Below are 19,669 nucleotides of genomic sequence, written 5' to 3' on the forward strand. Positions count from 1 at the left end.
TTTGAAGGCTCAGACCAGAAAACACACAAAACCCAAAACAACAAAGACCAAAACAACAACAAAAAACAAACCCCAAAGCCCCAAAACAAGCAAGCAAACAAAAAACATGTTCATGTCCCTTTTTCACTTTTATTTTCAAATTCTGTCTAGCTTTGCTTCAGGTCTAGTGAATTTGGTTTCCATTACTTAAGAGATGCAATATCAGGTGATAAATCTTTTTTTAACGGAGAGAACACTAAGCACCACAGTTACATGTATTATGCATATAAACATAACTATTTATTTACTTGAATAAAAGGATGCATCAAATGCCTCAAATTTTTCAATTTAATCTGATCTCTGAACTTAAATAGCCAATCATATCTTAGGCCCAAAGGGTTAGGAGAAATTATTCCATTTGGAGGTTACTAAAAAAATTCTCTTCAAATGCAGATGCCACAACTAAATAAAAGGTGGGCTACTCATATTACAGGTGTTATATCTACAGCGGTAGCTAACCAACAAAAATGCATTCACACATTCCACAAACACTTACTAAAAAGCACAAGAACTGTCACTCTACTTATTGAGCAATCATCATGTCAAATTAATGTGAAACAAAAGGGTAAAATCTATGGGACATCTGACAAGAGGCTTCCAGGCTATTAAAAAAAAAAAAGAGAGAGAGAGAGTGGTAAAAAAAAAAAAAAAAAAAGCAAACAAAACAAACAAAAAGAACAGAGCATGCTCTATCAAAGAGTGCACTGAAAAAGGCGCAAAGTTACCTGACCAACTGGTTGTAGATATACAGCTGGAATTTGGGATGAAGGTTGGGAAAACAGACACTGAGAGAGGCCCAGTGATGAGACGTAAAGACAGAGAAGAAGTAGTGAACAGGAGAGCAGTGTCTACAAAATAAGGAGGAAGATTTTAAAACCAAGAGATCAAGAGGCAGAAAGAATGAGGAAGGGAAAGCACAAGAGCTGAGTGAAGAACTTTTAACATGCTTCCTGAATAACATTATAAGCTACTCAGTTAAAGCAAGTGTTATATTCTGTGTGACACAAGAAAACATGTACTTTTATAGATCTTACCAATGATTTCTGAATAAACATGCCTTTCTTCTCAAATGTTGCTTAACCATCATCTATATTTTCAGTTAAATTCACTTGTTTGTGAGAAGTATATTGTGGGGCTAAATACGTTCTCAAATAAACTTTAACAGAGAATACAATTATGGCCATGAACCTAGTATAGCAGCAACTCTACATATATATGCAATCCTGAGCAAGTGATTTTTATATCTGTACCTTGTCATGTATTTTAAGCTTGAAATTAAATTTTAAAAGTACTACATTTGCCTTATTTAACCTTACCATCACAATCTAGTTTGAAAATAATATAATTTAATAATTGATTTATAGAAAAATACCTTGTTCACCTCTATAACATAAAACTTACTGCTAACAGGACCTACTGGAAATATCTTGCTTTATACCTAACAAAGGCCCATTAAATATTAATAATAACATTGAAATATAATACCCATTCTATAAAATATCAGGATACATAATTAAGAATAAAGTAAAAGCTAGTCCCAATAAATACTGACAGTTAAAAAAAAAGTTGTAGACAGCTCAATCAATAAGGTTAAAGGTAAGAAAAAAATTTCATATTAAAGTTATAAGGGCAGAAAAATAAACCCACAAATTTTGCTTCTTTTGGAATAGTAAATAGGTCTTGTATATATACATATGGATATATACACACACACATCTATGGATAAACAAGTCTAGTAACAGTTTGGAAAGGTTAATTCTCTTTGACAGAGCATGCTCCTGTTCACATGCACACAACAATAACTTATAGATCAAGGCAACATTTATTGCCTTGGAACGGCAAGGAGTAATATCAATATGTCACAGAAGTGAGAAAATCTAGGTATAAATCTAGTCACTCATTTGAATTTTAAAAAGTATGTATAATCTTGCCTACGTGTATCTTTAGATAATAGACTATTTTAATGTCTGTTTCTCCACATATAACAAAGTATTTCATCTTCCCTTCATCTACTTACATACACAGGCACACTCATATCTGGATTGCCTTGATTTTCTGCACTGAAGTTCAAGGAACTTCAGTGAAATTTTTGTGAAATCTGAGTAAGACACTGCAATCTTCCTTGCCATTCTTTATGAATGTATAATAAACTTACTTTGATGTCAATTATCAAAATATTATACAAAGACAAATGTACTTGGCAAAAGGTTCAAAAAAATCTGTTCATAACATTTAAATATCACCCACCCTCTTAAGTGTGTAACTGCTAAATGCATGCATGACCTAGTACAAAAAGTAAAATAATATTGAAACGTGAAATAAACTGTCAAAATATACAATATATAATTTTTACACAGCTCAATACAGAGAATAATTTTCTCTATTAGAACAAGAACTGAGATTTATTTTTTATTTATAAAGATTAAGCATATTCAAAAGCTCTAGTTAAGCAATGAGGTACAAAAGAAATGGCTAACAGAAAATGAAAATAAAATAGCTTAAGAAATAGTGTAAGAAAAGTTTAACTTAAAGTTAGAACTTCCCAGAAACATGTTCCTTATTTAATATAAAAACATTCTAGAACTAAAGAATGCCTTTTAAAAACGGAATAAAGATTTTTATTCAGATAAAAAAGCAATACTTCACAGTGGAGTTAATCCTTCAAGATGCTACACAGGCAAGAAATAAAATTTGTGAATGAAGGAGACATAAATGCCTATGAATAGAAAATGCTAATAATAGATTTAATCTAGTATGGAAATCATTATGTTCCTATAATGAATGTTTGAACTTAAGGAATTAATCAATTCACTTTCAAAGTCTCACTTTCATACTCTAAACTTGTCCTGTACAGCTATTTAACTCCAGTAATCAGCCATCTAGCACTTTTCTAGTTTCAACAAATATTTAGAAGGATCAGTTTCTACTGAAGATAACTTTAAGTCATCAAAGTAGTTTTTAAAAAATCTGAGGCTGAAAGTAGATAAGCTAACATAACTTTAACTTTAGCTGGCTGAAGTTTAGGGAGCAAGGTTCTAGTTCTAGGCCTGCCATTCTGCTATGTGTGTGACCTGGGGCAAATTACTTAATCTTTGGGGGCCTCCTTTTCTTCATGTGAAACAAGGGGACTATACTCAATGGCTTCCCTAGGAACCCTTCTAGTTACTAATACGTTATGATTCCTTCTCCCACTTTCCTTTATACCTAAACACACTCTTAGACCATGTGACATAAATAACAATTTTTTCCCACTGAGTTAATACAATTGTGGATTCTATCCCAACAAATTATAAAATCATGCTATAATTTAAAAGAACAAAATTATGATTTAAATTTTAAATGAAACTTCTAAGTCTAAAATCCTTTGATTTTGAAAGATATTAAAACAAAATCTTAATAGCGTCACAAAAGATCATCTACAATTCTATATTTGTTTAGGTTATTACTATGCTTCATTATCATTAATTACTCCACTGGTATGCCAAGAGGTTCATGAACCCTCTGGAATTGCATGCAAAACTGTATGCATGTGTATACGCATTTTTCTAAGGCAAGGTCCTATAACATTCATCTGATATAGAAGCAAATCCAAGATCTCCCTCAAATTAAGAATCACTGTTCTATTTAGCACTGATCTTGAAGAAAATTGTTGCTGCTTCCTTATATTAATAATTCCTTATGTAATGCTATGCATCTCCAAACTACTGAGACCAGTTACACTAAAACACTACTTTTCACGCTTAAAAAAAAAAACCAAAAACTTAATAACTTAAATTATTTTATTCCTTCTGGATCTATAATTCTTTAATTCTATTACTGTTATAAGTAAAAACAAAACAGTGCTTTAAATTTTTTAATGGATTAATTCTTTCTAGCATTTTAGCATCTTTAATAATATTCAAAGAGGAAGATAAATGGGATATAGATAGCACCAACCTAAAAGAAAATGCAGTTTAGGTCTCTACAGCAAAATCAATTCTATTACTTAAAATTGTCTAATAATTTGCATATACCTACATAAACAAAATAACACAGTACATTATTCCTGACCTAGAACTGTAGAAAATAAAAACACAGTATCAGACTATCAGCATTTATCCAGCTACTACACTTAGACGAGAACCTTTTCTAAGAAAATTACATTTAATTTAAGGCAATGATATTTAATAAATTATTTTAAATAATTCTAATTGAAATGTCTTCTTTAATGGAATATCAAAAGCCTTCCCTTAAAAATCCTTCATTTTTTAAACTCAGATTAATGGTGAAGATTTTAATATTGATCAGATAATACCATAAATACTTTTAGACAGAGCAATGTCATAAAATATTTATTTGCTTAACTTTTTGATTAATTATTTAAAACCAAATAAGTTAGTTTTGCTCCTTTAACAGTTTTCTAAGCAAACTGGGAGGTGTAAAGGAATATTTAAGATGTTTCATGCTTAAAGGCTTCACTTATCCACACAACCTTGGTCTCCAATGAATGATAAAACCAAAAAATAACTATATACTTTTATTTTGCTGCTTCTTATGCTAGAAAGTACTTCCTAATTCAAAAGTATATTTAACTGCCTCAGGAGGCTCAGGCAGGAGAATCACTTGAGTCCAGGAGTTCAAATCCATTTTGGGCAACATAGTGAGACCTCATCTCTTTAAAAAAAAAAAAAAAGTATATTTAACACTCAACACTTATCTGTAAAAATTTCATTTATATACACCTATGAGGAAAAATTTCTCTTTCTCCTCTGAACTTCCTTAAAAATTGCTCCAGATACTTGACTCTCAATGAACTTGCCAGTCATTCTTTTTTCCATCTAGACTCTAAGCTCTTTGAGGACAGGGTTTATATTTATCTTCATATCCCTCAGAACCTAGCATAGTCACACATTATTTAATAAATAATTGCTAAGGGAGTAAGTGTATAATTAATACATAATATGGAAAAACAAGCTACTGTTAACAATTGAAAGAAAAGTGTACCGTGTTCTATTTTAAGTAATGCAACACTTGAAGATGAAGATAACACCATTCTTTCCGTGTTTCATTTGCTCAGTAAACAATTTTTCGGATATGGAATTGGCAAAATAACAGGAAGAGTCAATTGCATGCTGCTTTTTCATGAATATCTGTTTCATGATTGTAGGCAATCCACTTCTATTATAATGTCCCTCACGGTAATAAACAAAATTCAGATTGCCTTTATCAATAAAACCAAAAACACTGAAGGCTATTCAATCTGTGGCTTAGATCTGCTGTGTGTCTTCTACAAACATGTTTTCATTATTACTATTGTCCTTCATATTTTGATTTTTTTTTTGCTTTTTACTGTACTGAGAAATGAAAATTTTTCATAAAACGTCAACTCAATAAAGAGGTCAAGAAAAGTGAAAAGCGATATATTAGAGATATAAATTTTTTGTTTTGTTTTGGTTTGGTTTTGGAGGAAAGCAGGGACAGGAGAGAAAGGAGGAGGAATGGAGCTGGGGTGGAGGGGAGCTCTGGAAATATAAATTTTAACTAAGGCATTGTTGTCTCAGTGAAACCTTACAAAAGGAAATGTTTCACTGTAGCCAAGAATGGTATAATCACTTCAGAAAAATATCTGTTATAAAATCAGAGTTCAGAGAGTTAACAATAAGCAATGACATATAATGAAAAGGTTCCCTCTAAAAGTTAGCTAAACTTATTGAGGATGACTGCTCTTTCACAGTTGTTTTATATCAATAAAAAAGGACTGACTACCTTTGCAAAACTATCAAACAAATATAGCTCTTGGTCACAAAGTGGCAAAGGTTCAAATGATTTTGTTGTTAGGTGTTTAGTGTTTACTGTAGCAAATGACTGCAAAATTAATCAGCTCCCTATTTATTAAGCTGACACTCCAAAATCACTGAAGGAGATCTAATTCTAAAGCTTTGGTAACATAAATGGTATTTAAAAGCTAGTTTTCACATTACTTTGTTCCAGAGATCAAAAAATAGTGTAGCACCAAGTGTTGGTGGTATGGTGGTGAGCATAGCTGCTTTCCAAAAAAAGAGTGCGTAATAATCTTCCTTATTAATGTATCACTAATTTTGGAAACTACTCTCACATCCTCAAACTTCAGCACCATCCTCCAAACACTTCTTTGCCATAACTGCCCACAAGCACAACTGCAATTGCCTCAAACAACAGATCAAGAAGACACTGTGCTCCAAGGGCTATTCTCCTTAACAAATTTCTCAAAAGTCTACTGCGGCAGTTGATAAGGGAAGGTAAAGCAATAATACAAAAATTCTATGTGATTAATATTTTGGAATCTATGGCAACAACTAACAAAATCTGGAATGAAGGCAATAAATAGAAACTTGAATTTGTTATTTAGGATTTTTAAAGCTTTAAGCAAATCTGAAATAAACGCCACAGAAACTGATTGACCCCACAAAGAGACTAGGCTTAGCAGTTTTTCCTACAGATGTGATTAAATTATTAGAATATTCTTACAGACTGGCAATGAAGATCTTAGTGAAATAGAAGAGCAAGGGATCAATGAAGAAATCACTGTCAAACTGTCTTCCCCTCAACACTTACCATTCAAAGACATTTGGAAACAGATATAAAATGTTGAATCAGTGATGAAAATTTATGAGAGATTATTCTAATTTTTAATTCAAAGATCCCTGGAGCAATACACCATGCCTACACAGGCTACTGGAAAATTTTTTCAGGAAAAAAAAAAGGTAAATTTCAATAAATTCCTATTTGAAGAAGCCATACTTAGTCTATCTCATGGAAATCATCCAAAAGGAATATTCACATATTTGGAAATATTTGGCTTCACCTCCTTTTATTTTTATAAATTTATTTTCATAATCAATTTAGGTATTTTCAAGTTACAAAATGGCTTTCTTACAATATAGTGCCAATACAATAATATAACTGCACCTACAGAAAGTAAGGGTTTTGTTTACAACTTTTTGACAATTCTAAAACTAATTAATTGATACATTGGTGTCACATGTAAATATAAAGCATCATTATATTTACTGATGTGTAGTACACTGCCAAAAGATATCAAGATACAATTTAAGTTTAATCTGTGATTCAAATTGCTAACTTAAAATGACAGTCAACAACAGTTTCTAATGTCTCTCTTTTCTATATATAATGTATTTCAAGGAAGCTAGCTGTGGGATAGATAGGGGTTATAGAGGCAAGGATAGAGTCCATAAGCAGCTAATTCATAACCATATTTAATTAAATATATACTCCTCAAAGTAAACTCTCACATAAACATCATTTTATATGGTCAAAGGTGATGTACAACTGAGCTACATCTAAGCAGAAGTAGCTTTCTTTAAGCATCTTTAAGAAATAATTCTTTGTAAGATTTTAGAACAATGTTAGACTGCCAAATCATTCAACATCCCAGGAGAATTTCAGCCTTTCTGGTTTCAGCTGAGCAACTCATACCTATTCATGAGGTTAAAATTTCACTCTTCTATTTGGATAAGCCTGAGAGCCACCAGAGAGTCACAGGATGAGATATCAGAATGTACCATTAATCGCTCCCCCAAGTTGGTAGACATGTCCTTAGAAAACACTGTCATGGGAACACATGCAAATACTACTTCGGGGTTTTTTTTGTTTTGTTTTTTTTAATAAGAAACCTGTCTGTATTAAAATGAGAAAAATTGTCTTACAAATAAGATACACAATTAGTTGACTTCTAAGTTGATCTAATACTTCTGCTAAAATGCTACTGAATCCATAAAATATTTTCTTGCCTCAATATATTAAAAATATTTGTTGCTACTACTTTCAAGGTAACTAAACAGACGATATTTGTAAAAATGAATTACTTTTCATCCATCCGGCTTCTCATTTTCTTCAGTTTCTGCATAATACTGCTAGTTTCACTGCTGGAAATTGAGATGGGAGAAGGACTACGGGTCTCCAAGTCAGTTGGACCAGGACTAGTTGCCTTATTATCCTTTGTATCATCATCACTATGAGAGTCCTGTGACAAAAAGAAGCAAAATCTTACTGGACTTTAAAAGGATCTTGAAGTTATCTTAAACACTAAGTTTATCCTCAAAACAATGTAATGTTGAAAATAAGACATTTATTAAAGGATAAAACATATCACACACTAAAAATGGTTAAAATAGTAAATTTTATCTTATGTATATTTTATCACCATATATAAATATATACATACACACACATATATATATGTAGAGAGAGAGAGAAAATGAGAAAATCACAATATGTAATAATTTAAAAAAAAGAACAGATGTAAGAAATCCAAAAAACTTGTGCCACTAGTAATCTAGTATCTAAATGTTCTCTGGCCATTATCTTAAGTGAGACAACTCAGACACAGAAAGACAAAAACCACATGATCTCATTTATAAGCGGGAGCTAAATAATGTGTACACATGGAAGCAGAATGTGGAATGATGGAAAATGGAGACTTGAAAGGCTGGGTTAGGGGGAGGGGAATGGGTGATGGGAGGTTGGCTGGTGGGTATAATGTGTGTTGCTTCAGTGATGTATGCCCTGAAGGCCCTGACTTCAGCACAATGCAATATATCAATGTGCAAAATTGCACTTGTAATTTTATGAACACTACATAAATGTCTTTTCTGATTTTTTAAAGTTGAACCACTCAAAAGGAATACAAAATTAGACACTGTAACTATATAAAACATATATGTACAGACAAGAAGAATACACAGAAGACATAACTTATTTTAATCATACTGGGGGATAGATTAGTTCCTTTAAAATATTCCTTATGGAAAAATATTATTTTCAAAAATTGAAAAAAGTTTATAATGAAAACACATAGGAACTATTAGTTTAATCAATACATTATTTCTGATGAGCAAAAAGTAAAACTTTAATTACTTAGTATGTCACCCACAAATAGTCATTTATTCTAATTTTTCAGGAACATGGGTAGGGATAGTCATGACTGTTTGTATTTTGTGAAAAATACAAAGTACAGCTCTTCTTCTTCCCTTTCTTCTTCCTGAACAGTTCAGTCTTAAATTCATTAGATGGGGCAGAGAACAAGGCAGGTGTCCATGAAGGGGTGGAGGGAGACAGGAGGCTGAGTGAGGTCTTAGAACCTGAGTGGGATGAAGAGGGCACCATTCTACAGTGAATCAGAGGCCATGTGGGACAATGAGAATGTCTTCATCTTAGTGGTTCAGCATATGAAGTCAGAAACACAAACACGGTGAGGATGACATTCCCACAGAGATCTTTCTGGCACAGGTGTCCGTGTCCAAAGAGGGTAAGAAAGGTATAGAGAAGGGTTTAGGGGATGAGGAATAGCCCAGTTTGGAGAGTTAGAGCCCAAGTGGGATGAAAAGGGCATCCACATGGAGAAGGGGGTGGTAGTGGTTATGGAAGACGGGTTCATGGGATAAATGATCAAATCATTAACTATATTAAAGAAAATGTTAACCATTTATCTGTCAGAGAAGGGAATTTCAAAACAGAGAAGGCAAGAATGAACCTTGTGGTGCTGGATTGGTTTTAGAGGAATCAGTATGAACTCATGATTTTTTTATATATACATACACACACACACAAAAAAATGTGTTTACTACATCTACATACATTTACATATTCCCTAGATTTGTTACTTAGGATAAGCAAGGCCTGAATAGCAATGAGCATGCCTAGCACCAGTGTTTGGTTTCTAAATAACTTTCCTCCTTAGGAAATGGCTGATTCTAAGGCTAGGGCAGGGAAAGTACAAAATGACCCTAAAACATCTTGTTGCTCCAGAAAGCATGGAAGGACTCAAGACTGATAGGATATACCAAAAGGACATAGAAACTTGCATGAAAGGGCTCTTATTGGCCTAATTTGGGACAAAGTGAGCATCAAATAAGTAGTGATAGTAACAGATTGTAAGGCTGGGTAAAATAGGAATCCAAGAGTTAATACTGATATAGATAAGAGCATAAACGTAAATTTGATGAAGAAAGGATATTTATGTGGAATAATCTCAAAACACCTTCATGCAAAGTACTTATTAATGACAAAGGGAATGGCAGTAACTTTAGAGTGGAGTCTGGTAGACATCACCTAAATCAAGTGATCGAGTCAACATTATCAGTAATGGACTAATCAAAATCATATGCCACCTGATCAAATGCAAAAGAAGAACACAGCATTACTTCTGTGATATTTATGCCAAAGATGTACAGCCTTAATCTAATCATGAGGAAACATGGCATGCCCAAGTTAAAGAACGTTCTACAAAATAACTTTCATGATCTTTGTCAAGTTAATGAGAGTCAAGGAACTTTTCCAGACTGAAGGAGACTAAAGAAACATGAAAATTAAATGCAGTATGTGACTCTGAACTTACTTTTGCTATAAAAAAAAATCATTGTGTAAACTAAAGAAATTTAAAGGGTCTGTAGATTAAATGGTAGTAAAGTATCAATGTTAACCTCTAAGTTTGAGATTGTTTCAAAATTTAAAGGGTATCTTAAAAATCAAAGCACAGAATATTAGGGATCTTAAAAATTATACTGCTACATAGTCTAAGTTTGACATTTTACAGTACCTTAGAACAGGGCCAAATTTTTTCATACTTCTTGAGTAATACCCCCAAAACAAAGGCACCCAAAGCAAAATTGGACAAATGAAATCACATCAAGCTGCAAATCTTCTGCACAGCAAAGGAAACAATTAACAAAGAGAAGAGAAAAGCCACAGAATGGGAAAAAATATTTGCAAACTACTCATTCAACAAGGGATTAATAACTAAAATATATAAGGAGCTCCAACTACTCAATTGGAAAAAAAATCAAATAATTCGATTAAAAAATGGGCAAAAGATCTGAACAGGTATTTCTCAAAAGAAGACACACAAATGGCCAACAGGTATATGAAAAAATGCTAAATATCATTAGTCATCAGATGTAAATCAAAACCACAATGAGTATCATCTGACCCCAGTTAAAACGGCTTTTATCAAAAAGACAGCCAATAATGAATGCTGGCAAGGATGTGGAGAAAGGGGAACCCTCATACACTGTTGGTGGGACTGTAAATTAGTGTAACCACTATGTAGAACAGTATGGAGGCTCCTCAAAAAACTGAAAATAGAACTACCATATTGCTGGGTCTATATCCAAATGAGGGGTATTCAATATATCAAAACAATATCTGCACTCCCACATTTATTACAGCACTATTCACAATAGCCAATATTTGGAATCAACCTAAGTGTCCATCAACAGATGAATGGATAAAGAAACTGTGTTACACATACACAATGGAATATTATATAGCCAAAGAAAGAATGAAATCCTGCCATTTGCAACAACACGGATGGAACTGAAGAGCATTATGTTAGCTGAAATAAATTGAGCACAGAAAGGCAAATCTTAACATGTTCTCACTTATACATGAGAGCTAAATATTTAAAACAATTGATCTCATGAAGACAGAGAGTAGAATGATGGTTACCAGAGGCTAGGAAAGGTTACAGAGAAATGGGGATAAAGTGAAAGGAAAAAAAAAGAATAGGTCCAAATTTTTTGTCTGAATACCTCCTTTGAATCTTGTATCTTTATATTAAAATTGGATGGCTGAAGTAAGTATCCTATAAAGAGCAAAATAATCTTTCCCATTAACTCAGAGGAATATATTTGGATTAATAAGCAAGAGCAAAGCTCTCTGTCTCAATTTGGTTTATAACTGAAAAACATTTTAAACTAAACTAATATTGTATAAGAATTACGTGCCCCTTTTCAAAACTTGAATACTTCATAGGAAAAATTAAAACTCCCACTATACGTTAAGGCACTGCTATGGTCTGAATGTCCCCTCGGAAACTCACATGGAATCTTAATCCTCACTGTGACAATATTAAGAGGGTGAGAAATCAGACCATGGTATTTGAAATGTGGGACGTCTGGGAAGTAATGAGGATTAAATGAGGTCATGAGAGTGGGTCATTAGTGGTTGTGTAAGAGGAGAAAGAAAGCACTGAGCTAGCATGCTCTGCCCCTCCCCCTGTGATGCCCTGCACCACATCAGGACTCCACAGAGTCCCTGCCAGCAACAACGCCCTCACCAGTTGCAGTGTCTTGGCCTTGGACTTCCTAGCCTCCAGAACTGTAAGAAATAAATTTTCTTCCTTTGTAAATTACCCAGTCTTAGGTGGTCAGTGATAGCAACAGAAAATGGACTAAGACTGGCACATACATAGAACTTTATACTACTTCATTTTTGTATTGTACTGCTTGAATGAACACCAAATTAGAACACGAGACAGGGTTGGGTATTAGTAAGCAACACGAGGCAGAAAACAAATAATTATTTCGTGTAATTTACCAGTTTATTCTCCCCTGCAGACTTCAACTTCTCCTGTAGTTTTATGGTGGTCTGTCGGATCCTTTCTATCTCCTCTTGCTGTTTAAGAATCAGTTGTCTTTCCTTCCGAGCTGCCTTGTTGGCTTCTTGAAGACGTTTTATTTCTGCCTAGGGTTTAAAGAATTAGGAGAGGGATTGAGCTTTGTAGGGGAAAAGTCTAAAGTAACATTTTTTAAAAGCCATCATATACATTAAAAATAAATATGTATAGTATTTTAAGATAAAAGTAGTAATACTGAAAAGTTTTTTAAGTAATGACAAAGAAAAAAGTCACACGCAACTCCATCATTGTAAAATAATTTAACATGATTCCTTAATTTAAATAATCATAATTACAACAGACTGATAATTTCATATCATTCTTTCAAGTGAAAATGGTATTCCATGAAAAAAGTGGCTAGTTCAGCCTACAGTTCAAACAATTGCACAAATACTTTTTCTTGAACTAACAACAATCAGTGTACTCTGGTATCCAGCAAAAGAGCCTAATTCTGAACTCCCCATTTCTGCCACATAGTTATAATACGTAATTACAACTGTAATAAATACCTTAGCACAAATATTCTTATGCTCTGATTCTTTTATTTCTAAATGGCAACTTTCCACAGGTAGCCAATTAGACCAAAGAGTATTTTTTGCACATTTACTTAAAAAAATCCTGAAGTACTACAAATAGAAAAAATAGTCACTCAACACTGGTGTTAAACATATTTAACAGTTTGCATATTTGTTTCAAATCTGTTTCAAAAATAAATCATTACAGGTGAAACCAAACTCCACTCCAATCTGTTTTTCCTTTGTTTCTTCCTCAGAAGCATATCATTCCTTCATGTACTTTTGATGCATGAACTATTTCCACAGAACATATACTACTAAGTGGTTATTTTAAAAAAAATTATGAGCGGTATAATATTGTACATATTCTTTGCATCTTGCTTTTCTATAAAAGCCAACATTATGGTTTTTAATAAATAAAGATCTAATGATAAACCGTACAATATGACAGCCACTAGCTACATGTGGCTAGGAGCTACTGTACTGGATAGCACAGATATAGAATATTACCATAATTTCAGAAATCTTGATAGAAATCTAGATAGTGCTGATATCTAACGCATTCATTTTCCTACAGTATTATACTTTCTTGCAAGAACACAATTAGTTTCCTCTATTGTCTTACTAAAGAAATTAAGTTGTTTCCATTTTCCCCTGCACAAACGTGAAAGCTTCTCTAGGCTACATAACAAGAAAGAACTGCTGAGTCATATTTTACATATGTCCTCAACTTAACTAGGTACAGTCAACTGCTCCCAAAATGGGTATACCAATTAACACTTCAACTAGCTATGCAAAGCTGAAATGATAAAACCGGAGACTTAAGAGGCCTCAAACTCACATTCTTCCTCCTGAAAGTATTTGCCAAATTCTGAAGCAGTAGACAGAAGGCTAAGGAGCTAAGCCAGAAACATCTCAAAAACAAAGCAGAAATCACTACAGTTTCTTGTGCTGAGAAAAAAAGGTTTACCCGAGTTTCAAGTGAAATCCCTGAAGGGCCACAACCTAAGGACAATGCAAACCAGACGTAGACCAAAGCTTACCAACTCTGCAACCCAACCCTAACCCAGCTCAGTCCTTGAATGGATTAAGGTGAACCACTGATGATTCTAACCGCATAGAAGAAATGAAAATCCTCACCAGGGGAAGAAGACATCAGCTGGAGCCTCTGCAGTTATTTATACACAGTGCCCAGCATTCAATAAAGAAATTACTAGGCATGCAAAGAAAAAAGATCATATGATAATTAAAAATAAAAACAGACAACAGTAGTAGACCTACAGATGGCTGCACATTGGCAGACAAGAAGAAAAACAAGGAAAGAATAGCAGACAAGAATCCTAGCACTCTGGGAGGCTGAGGCAGGTGGATCGTTTGAGCTCAGGAGTTCGAGACCAGCCTGAGCAAGAGTGAGACCCTGTCTCTACTAAAAATAGAAAGAAATTATATGGACAACTAAAAATATATAGAAAAAATTAGCTGGGCATGGTGGCACATGCCTGTAGTCCCAGCTACTCAGGAGGCTGAGGCAGGAGGATTGCTTGAGGTTGCTGTGAGCTAGGCTGATGCCATGGCACTCTAGCCTGGGCAACAGAGTGAGACAGAGTCTCAAAAAAAAAAAAAAAAAAAAAGAACAGCAGATAAGAAAGTTAAAATCGTATGAATAATGTATACAAAAAGTATAGAAAAGGGCAGAAAAATAGACTGAAAAGCAGATAATTTCAACAAAGAATGAAAATCTATTAAAAAAACAAAATTAAGAACTCATTGGATGGATTTAACATTATATTGGACAAAGCAGAAGCACTACTAATGAATTAAAAAATGGGACAATAAAAACTTTCCCAATGGAAGGACAGTGTTTTTAGTTTAGTTTAAAATGCTTTTTTTTTTCTTTAAGAATGAAATAAAAACAAAACAGAGCAGGAGAGAGATGTGGCAAATGGTCAAAAGATCTAACATGTCTAACTGAAGTCCCTGAAGGAAAGCAGAGAAAGAATGGGGCAGAAGCAATACAAGAAGGAATTTTTGAAAAACTGATGAAATACAACCAATAGATTCAAGCTCAGCAAACCCTAGACAGAATGAACACCAAGGAAACCACACCTAAGCACATCATGGTATTACATCATTAAATATGAAATGCCCAATTTCAAATCAAACAAGTAGCAGTCCAGTTAATCAAAGTATGCGCCTAAATTGTTGACACAGTTTTGCCATCTTAACAGTAGCTTGTTTATGCCAGCAGTGAAGAAGCCTGGAGAGCAAGTGGCAATGAAATCGCAAAAGGCATTTTCCACAGCTTATTGAGAATTGAATATTTTTCCTTGCAAGAAGTGTTCCAAAGCCTGGAAGAAGTGGTAGTCAGTTGGTGCAAGGTCTGGTGAATAAGGTGGATGACAGAGAGTTTCCAAGTCTAGTCTCTGTAGTTTGAGCAGCACTGTTTTTTGCAACATGTGGTCTTACAAGAGGACTGGTCTGTCTGCACTAAAAACCTCAGCTGCTTAATCTCAAACATCCTCATAATTTTGTCCAATTGGTTGCAGTAGACATCCACTGTAATCGATTGACCAGGTTTCATGAAGCTATAGTGGATACTACCAGCACTGGACCACCAAACAGACACCATCAGCTTTTTCTGATGAATATTTAGTTTTGGACTATGTTTTGGCACTTCATCTTTATCCAACCATCGTACTGAATGCTTGCAATCATCAAATAGAATCCATTTTTCATCACACGTAATAATATGGTGTAGAAATGGTTCGCCTTTATGTCATGACAGCAAAGAAAGGCAAGCTTCAAGACAATTTCTGTTCTGATGCTTGTTTAATTCACACGGTACCCATCTGTCCCCAGCTTCTTTACCATGTCATTTGTTTCCAATGGTCCAATATTGTTGCAATAGTAATGTCAAGCCTTGCTGCTAATTCACACATAGGTTGAGATGAATTTGCTTCCACTATGACTTTCAGCTCATCATTACCCATCTTGGTTTCAGGTCACCCACATGGCTCATTTTTAAGAATGGAAAAATAAGCACCACATGTACTCACCATCAAATTGGTTTCACTGATCATCACCTAAGAGCACATTCAGGAATAATATTGATTGGGTGTCGGGCAGATGTGGGTGGGGGAGGGGATGGGTATATACATACATAATGAATGTGATGTGCACTGTCTAGGGGATGGACATGTTTAAAGCTCTGACGGGCGGGAGGGGAGGGGGAGGGTAGTATACATAACCTAAACTTTCGTACCCCCACAATATGCTGAAATAATAATTAAAAAAAAGGAAAAAGAAAAAAAATCAATCATCACAATGGAACTTCTCAAACTGTTGATGTACTACTGTGCGTTCATTAGCCACAACCTTCCCAAATGCTCTGATAATATTTTGAGCTGTCTGCACCGCATTGGTTCCATGATGGAACTCATACTCAAAAACAACACGAATTTTTGACCTATCCATGGTTTCACAAAAATTGCTCTAAAAAAAAATCTGAAAGATAATCACAAGCCAAAATGTGCGTTTGAAAGACTGAGGATGCACCTTCACAATACGGAAAAAAAAAAACAAGAAGTGTCAAAATGAAATGTCAGAGATATCAACTGTCCACTCAGTACTTAATGAAATCAAACATTTCATACTTAATTACCTAATAAAACTACTGAAAACTCAAAGACAATTTTTAAAAAATCATAAAAAGAGCCTTCAAAAAAACATTAAAACAAGTGATCTCTCCACCAAAATAATAGAAAGCAGTATACAATGGAAAAACTTTAAAAGTGCTGAAAGAAAATAATTCTAGGCCTCTTAAAAATATCCTTCAAGAATGAAGGCGAAACAAATACATTTTCAAACTAACAAAACCAAAAAAACTGTTATCAGCAGGCATGAGATACTAGGTATATCAAAATTAAACATTTTATGCTTCAAAGGATACTGTCAAAGTCAAAAGAAACCCCACACAAAGGGAGAAAATATTTATAAATCTTGCTTTTATTCTACTTTACAAACAGAAAGCTATTGTAACACTCAAGAAAGTTGTTTACTTATTTTAACTAAAAAATGTTTTAATTTATTTTAAAACCACTTTTTCTGGATTAAAAAGACAGAATTTTATCAAAAATAAAGTTGAGAATTTTTTCAAATTCATTATCATCAGTAATGTTTCCTGGGGCAAATTTATAAAAAAGCTAAGTAATAGTCCTATATATAACTCAAATAATTAGGTTGGTAAATTATCTAAACAGTAGCTAGTACCTGACAACAGGTCAATAAGGGGAAAAAAAACTAGAATCTATTGAATACTTACCAGGCACTGTGAAATACACTTTACATATGTTACCTCATTTTATCCTCACAACCACCATATGAAGTATAATCCCACTCCTACAGATGAGGAAATTAAGTCTCAGAGAGTTATTTAAACTTGACCATGATTACATAGTTGCAAGTGACAAAGCTGGAATTCAAGTAATAGCAACTAACATTTATTGGGCACTTACCATTGTGCCAAAGTCTACTCTAAGTTTATTTTATGTATTAATTCACTTATTTCTCCCAACAAACCTATAAAGTATGTTACTATTATCATCCTCAGTTTACAAATGAGGAAACCGAGGCAGAGAGAAATTAATTAACTCATCATGGTTAAGAAACTAATAATTGGTAGAGCTGGGATTTTAGCCTAGACAATCTGACTCTAGAGCCTGAATTCTTTACCACTACACCACCATACTGCCTCACCAGAATTCAAAACCGAGGTCTAAGTCCACTAACCCCAAATATTTGTCAATATGTAATTAACATGTCATGAAAATCTATTTAGGGAAACAATGACAAAAAATTAATTCAAATTAATAAAACATATTAATTTTTAAAGTATGTATCTCAAAAGAATATTTTATGCTACTTAGCATAAAAGCAGAAGGTTTGACTGTATATTGTATTAGGTTAGCAGAGGCACACCATCCTTTAGGAAAAATGCACTAAACTACCCAGCAACTCCTATAATTATAGTAGTATGGGCATAAAAAGTAGTATTAACTAAATCTCATTTAAGGAAATAAGAAAAAGAGATTAGGCAAAATAACAGATTCCACAAACTAACTTGCCTTATGATAAGTTGTTTTAAAGGAGTGTTTTTCCTAACATACCTTTTCTTGCTGCAGCCTTAAGAGCAAACCACGCTGTTTCTTCCGGAGTGGGGGCATTTTATCATCTTCTCCTTTGTCTCGCAGATGTCTGCAAATAATATTTTTCATTGAGGCAAAGATTAAATTTCTATTACCTGTATTATGTCAAGAATTCTTTTTTTTTTGGAGACAGAGTCTCCCTCTGTTGCCTGGGCTAGAGTGCCATGGCATTAGCTTAGCTCACAGCAACTTCAAACTCCTGGGCTCAAGCAATCCTCCTGCCTCAGCCTCCCGAGTAGCTGGGACTCTAGGCATGCATCACCATGCCCGGCTAATTTTTTCTTCATATGTTTTAGTTGTCCAGCTAATGTTTCTTTCTATTTTTTAGTAGAGACAGGGTCTCACTCTTGCTTAGGCTGGTCTTGAACTCCTGAGCTCAAACGATCCACCCGCCTCGGCCTCCTAGAGTGCTAGGATTACAGGAGTGAGCTACTGCGCCCGGCCAAGAATTCTTGACAACTTAAAAGTCTATAAACCAATTTAACATCTTCTAAAGTGGAAAACAGTTGCTACATGCAGCAATTCATAACCCAACAAAAATATTACTGGGTATATAATATACGCAAGCCCTAAATTGCGTCCTTTAAAGATAGAAGGACTTTGGGAAGTTACAACATTGTAGGAAAATGAAGTATAAAATGACAACATACCCTAAGAGTTAGTTAAGTGATAAAAGAAAAATGCAAAGACAATGCTATGTCGGTAGGAAGAAAGTCTTCAAAGTAACACGAATCAAGTATGACTGCCACATTTCTAGCTTGAGAAACTGGGTTGCTCAAATCAAACTAATGAGGGAACAAAAACATCTTAAAACATAAATCATTTCCTTTTTATGAAAGAAAGAAATTAATGAAAACTATGCTCACTGAAAGAACTCACTTTTTTTGATGTTCTAGCCAGGCTAACTCAGCCTTAGTTTTCTCCTTCAAGGCCTTTTCACGGAGACGCAAGAGTGAAGATTGGTGAGCTGCCCTCATTTCCTCTTCTTTCATATACTGTCGAACCATTTCCATAGTAAATTTAGAAAAGCTATCCTGTCCTCCTGAGAATGGCATGCTCAGCTCCTAAAGCAGAGAGTTTTATTTCAAGTTTATCACATTCTAAACCTTTTGGAACTTAACTTCATTAAAAGAGGTACACATTCATAAAAACAAATTATGTATTTCATAAGGCCACCAACCATGTAAGACAACATTCTTTATAAAAAGGCACGCGAGAGGGATTAACATTCATCTGCTAATTTATTCAGCCAATAAAACTTTAATAAACAACTGCAAGCCAGGTACTGTCCTAGGGATACAATGTGGGATAAGACTTTGTTCCCAGTAACTAAAAGGCTTACAATTTGGAAGAAGAATGAATATAAATTTCTAAATAGAATAAAGTGTTAGAAGAGTGAAGCAAGTGAAAAAGCTACAGCGATAATATTGGCTCAGATCCTCAAAGTCCTATATATGATTACAAAAACTACTTTACAA

The 19,669-nt window shown here is 34.0% G+C and overlaps 1 protein-coding gene across 4 annotated transcripts in view; it reads right to left on the reverse strand.

Annotated features, from left to right (window-relative positions):
• Positions 1-19,669, reverse strand: part of CEP350 (centrosomal protein 350) — a 167,309-nt gene that overhangs the window by 47,427 nt on the left and 100,213 nt on the right. For 3 of the 4 annotated variants that reach the window (XR_006734080.1, XM_045547232.1, XM_045547233.1), the window contains 5 exons: positions 19,071-19,255; positions 18,153-18,240; positions 12,394-12,540; positions 7,884-8,041; positions 765-887 (listed from right to left, as the gene is read on the reverse strand). Coding sequence is in view for 3 of the 4 variants with exons in the window: in XM_045547232.1 (XP_045403188.1) it covers positions 765-887; positions 7,884-8,041; positions 12,394-12,540; positions 18,153-18,240; positions 19,071-19,255 (701 nt within the window). In the remaining variant the exon portion in view is untranslated. The remainder of the gene's footprint in view (positions 1-764; positions 888-7,883; positions 8,042-12,393; positions 12,541-18,152; positions 18,241-19,070; positions 19,256-19,669) is intronic. The other variant, XM_045547234.1, reaches the window with a different exon arrangement.

The sequence above is a fragment of the Lemur catta genome, chromosome 3 (genome assembly GCF_020740605.2).
Source record: "Lemur catta isolate mLemCat1 chromosome 3, mLemCat1.pri, whole genome shotgun sequence".
NCBI lineage: Eukaryota > Metazoa > Chordata > Mammalia > Primates > Lemuridae > Lemur > Lemur catta.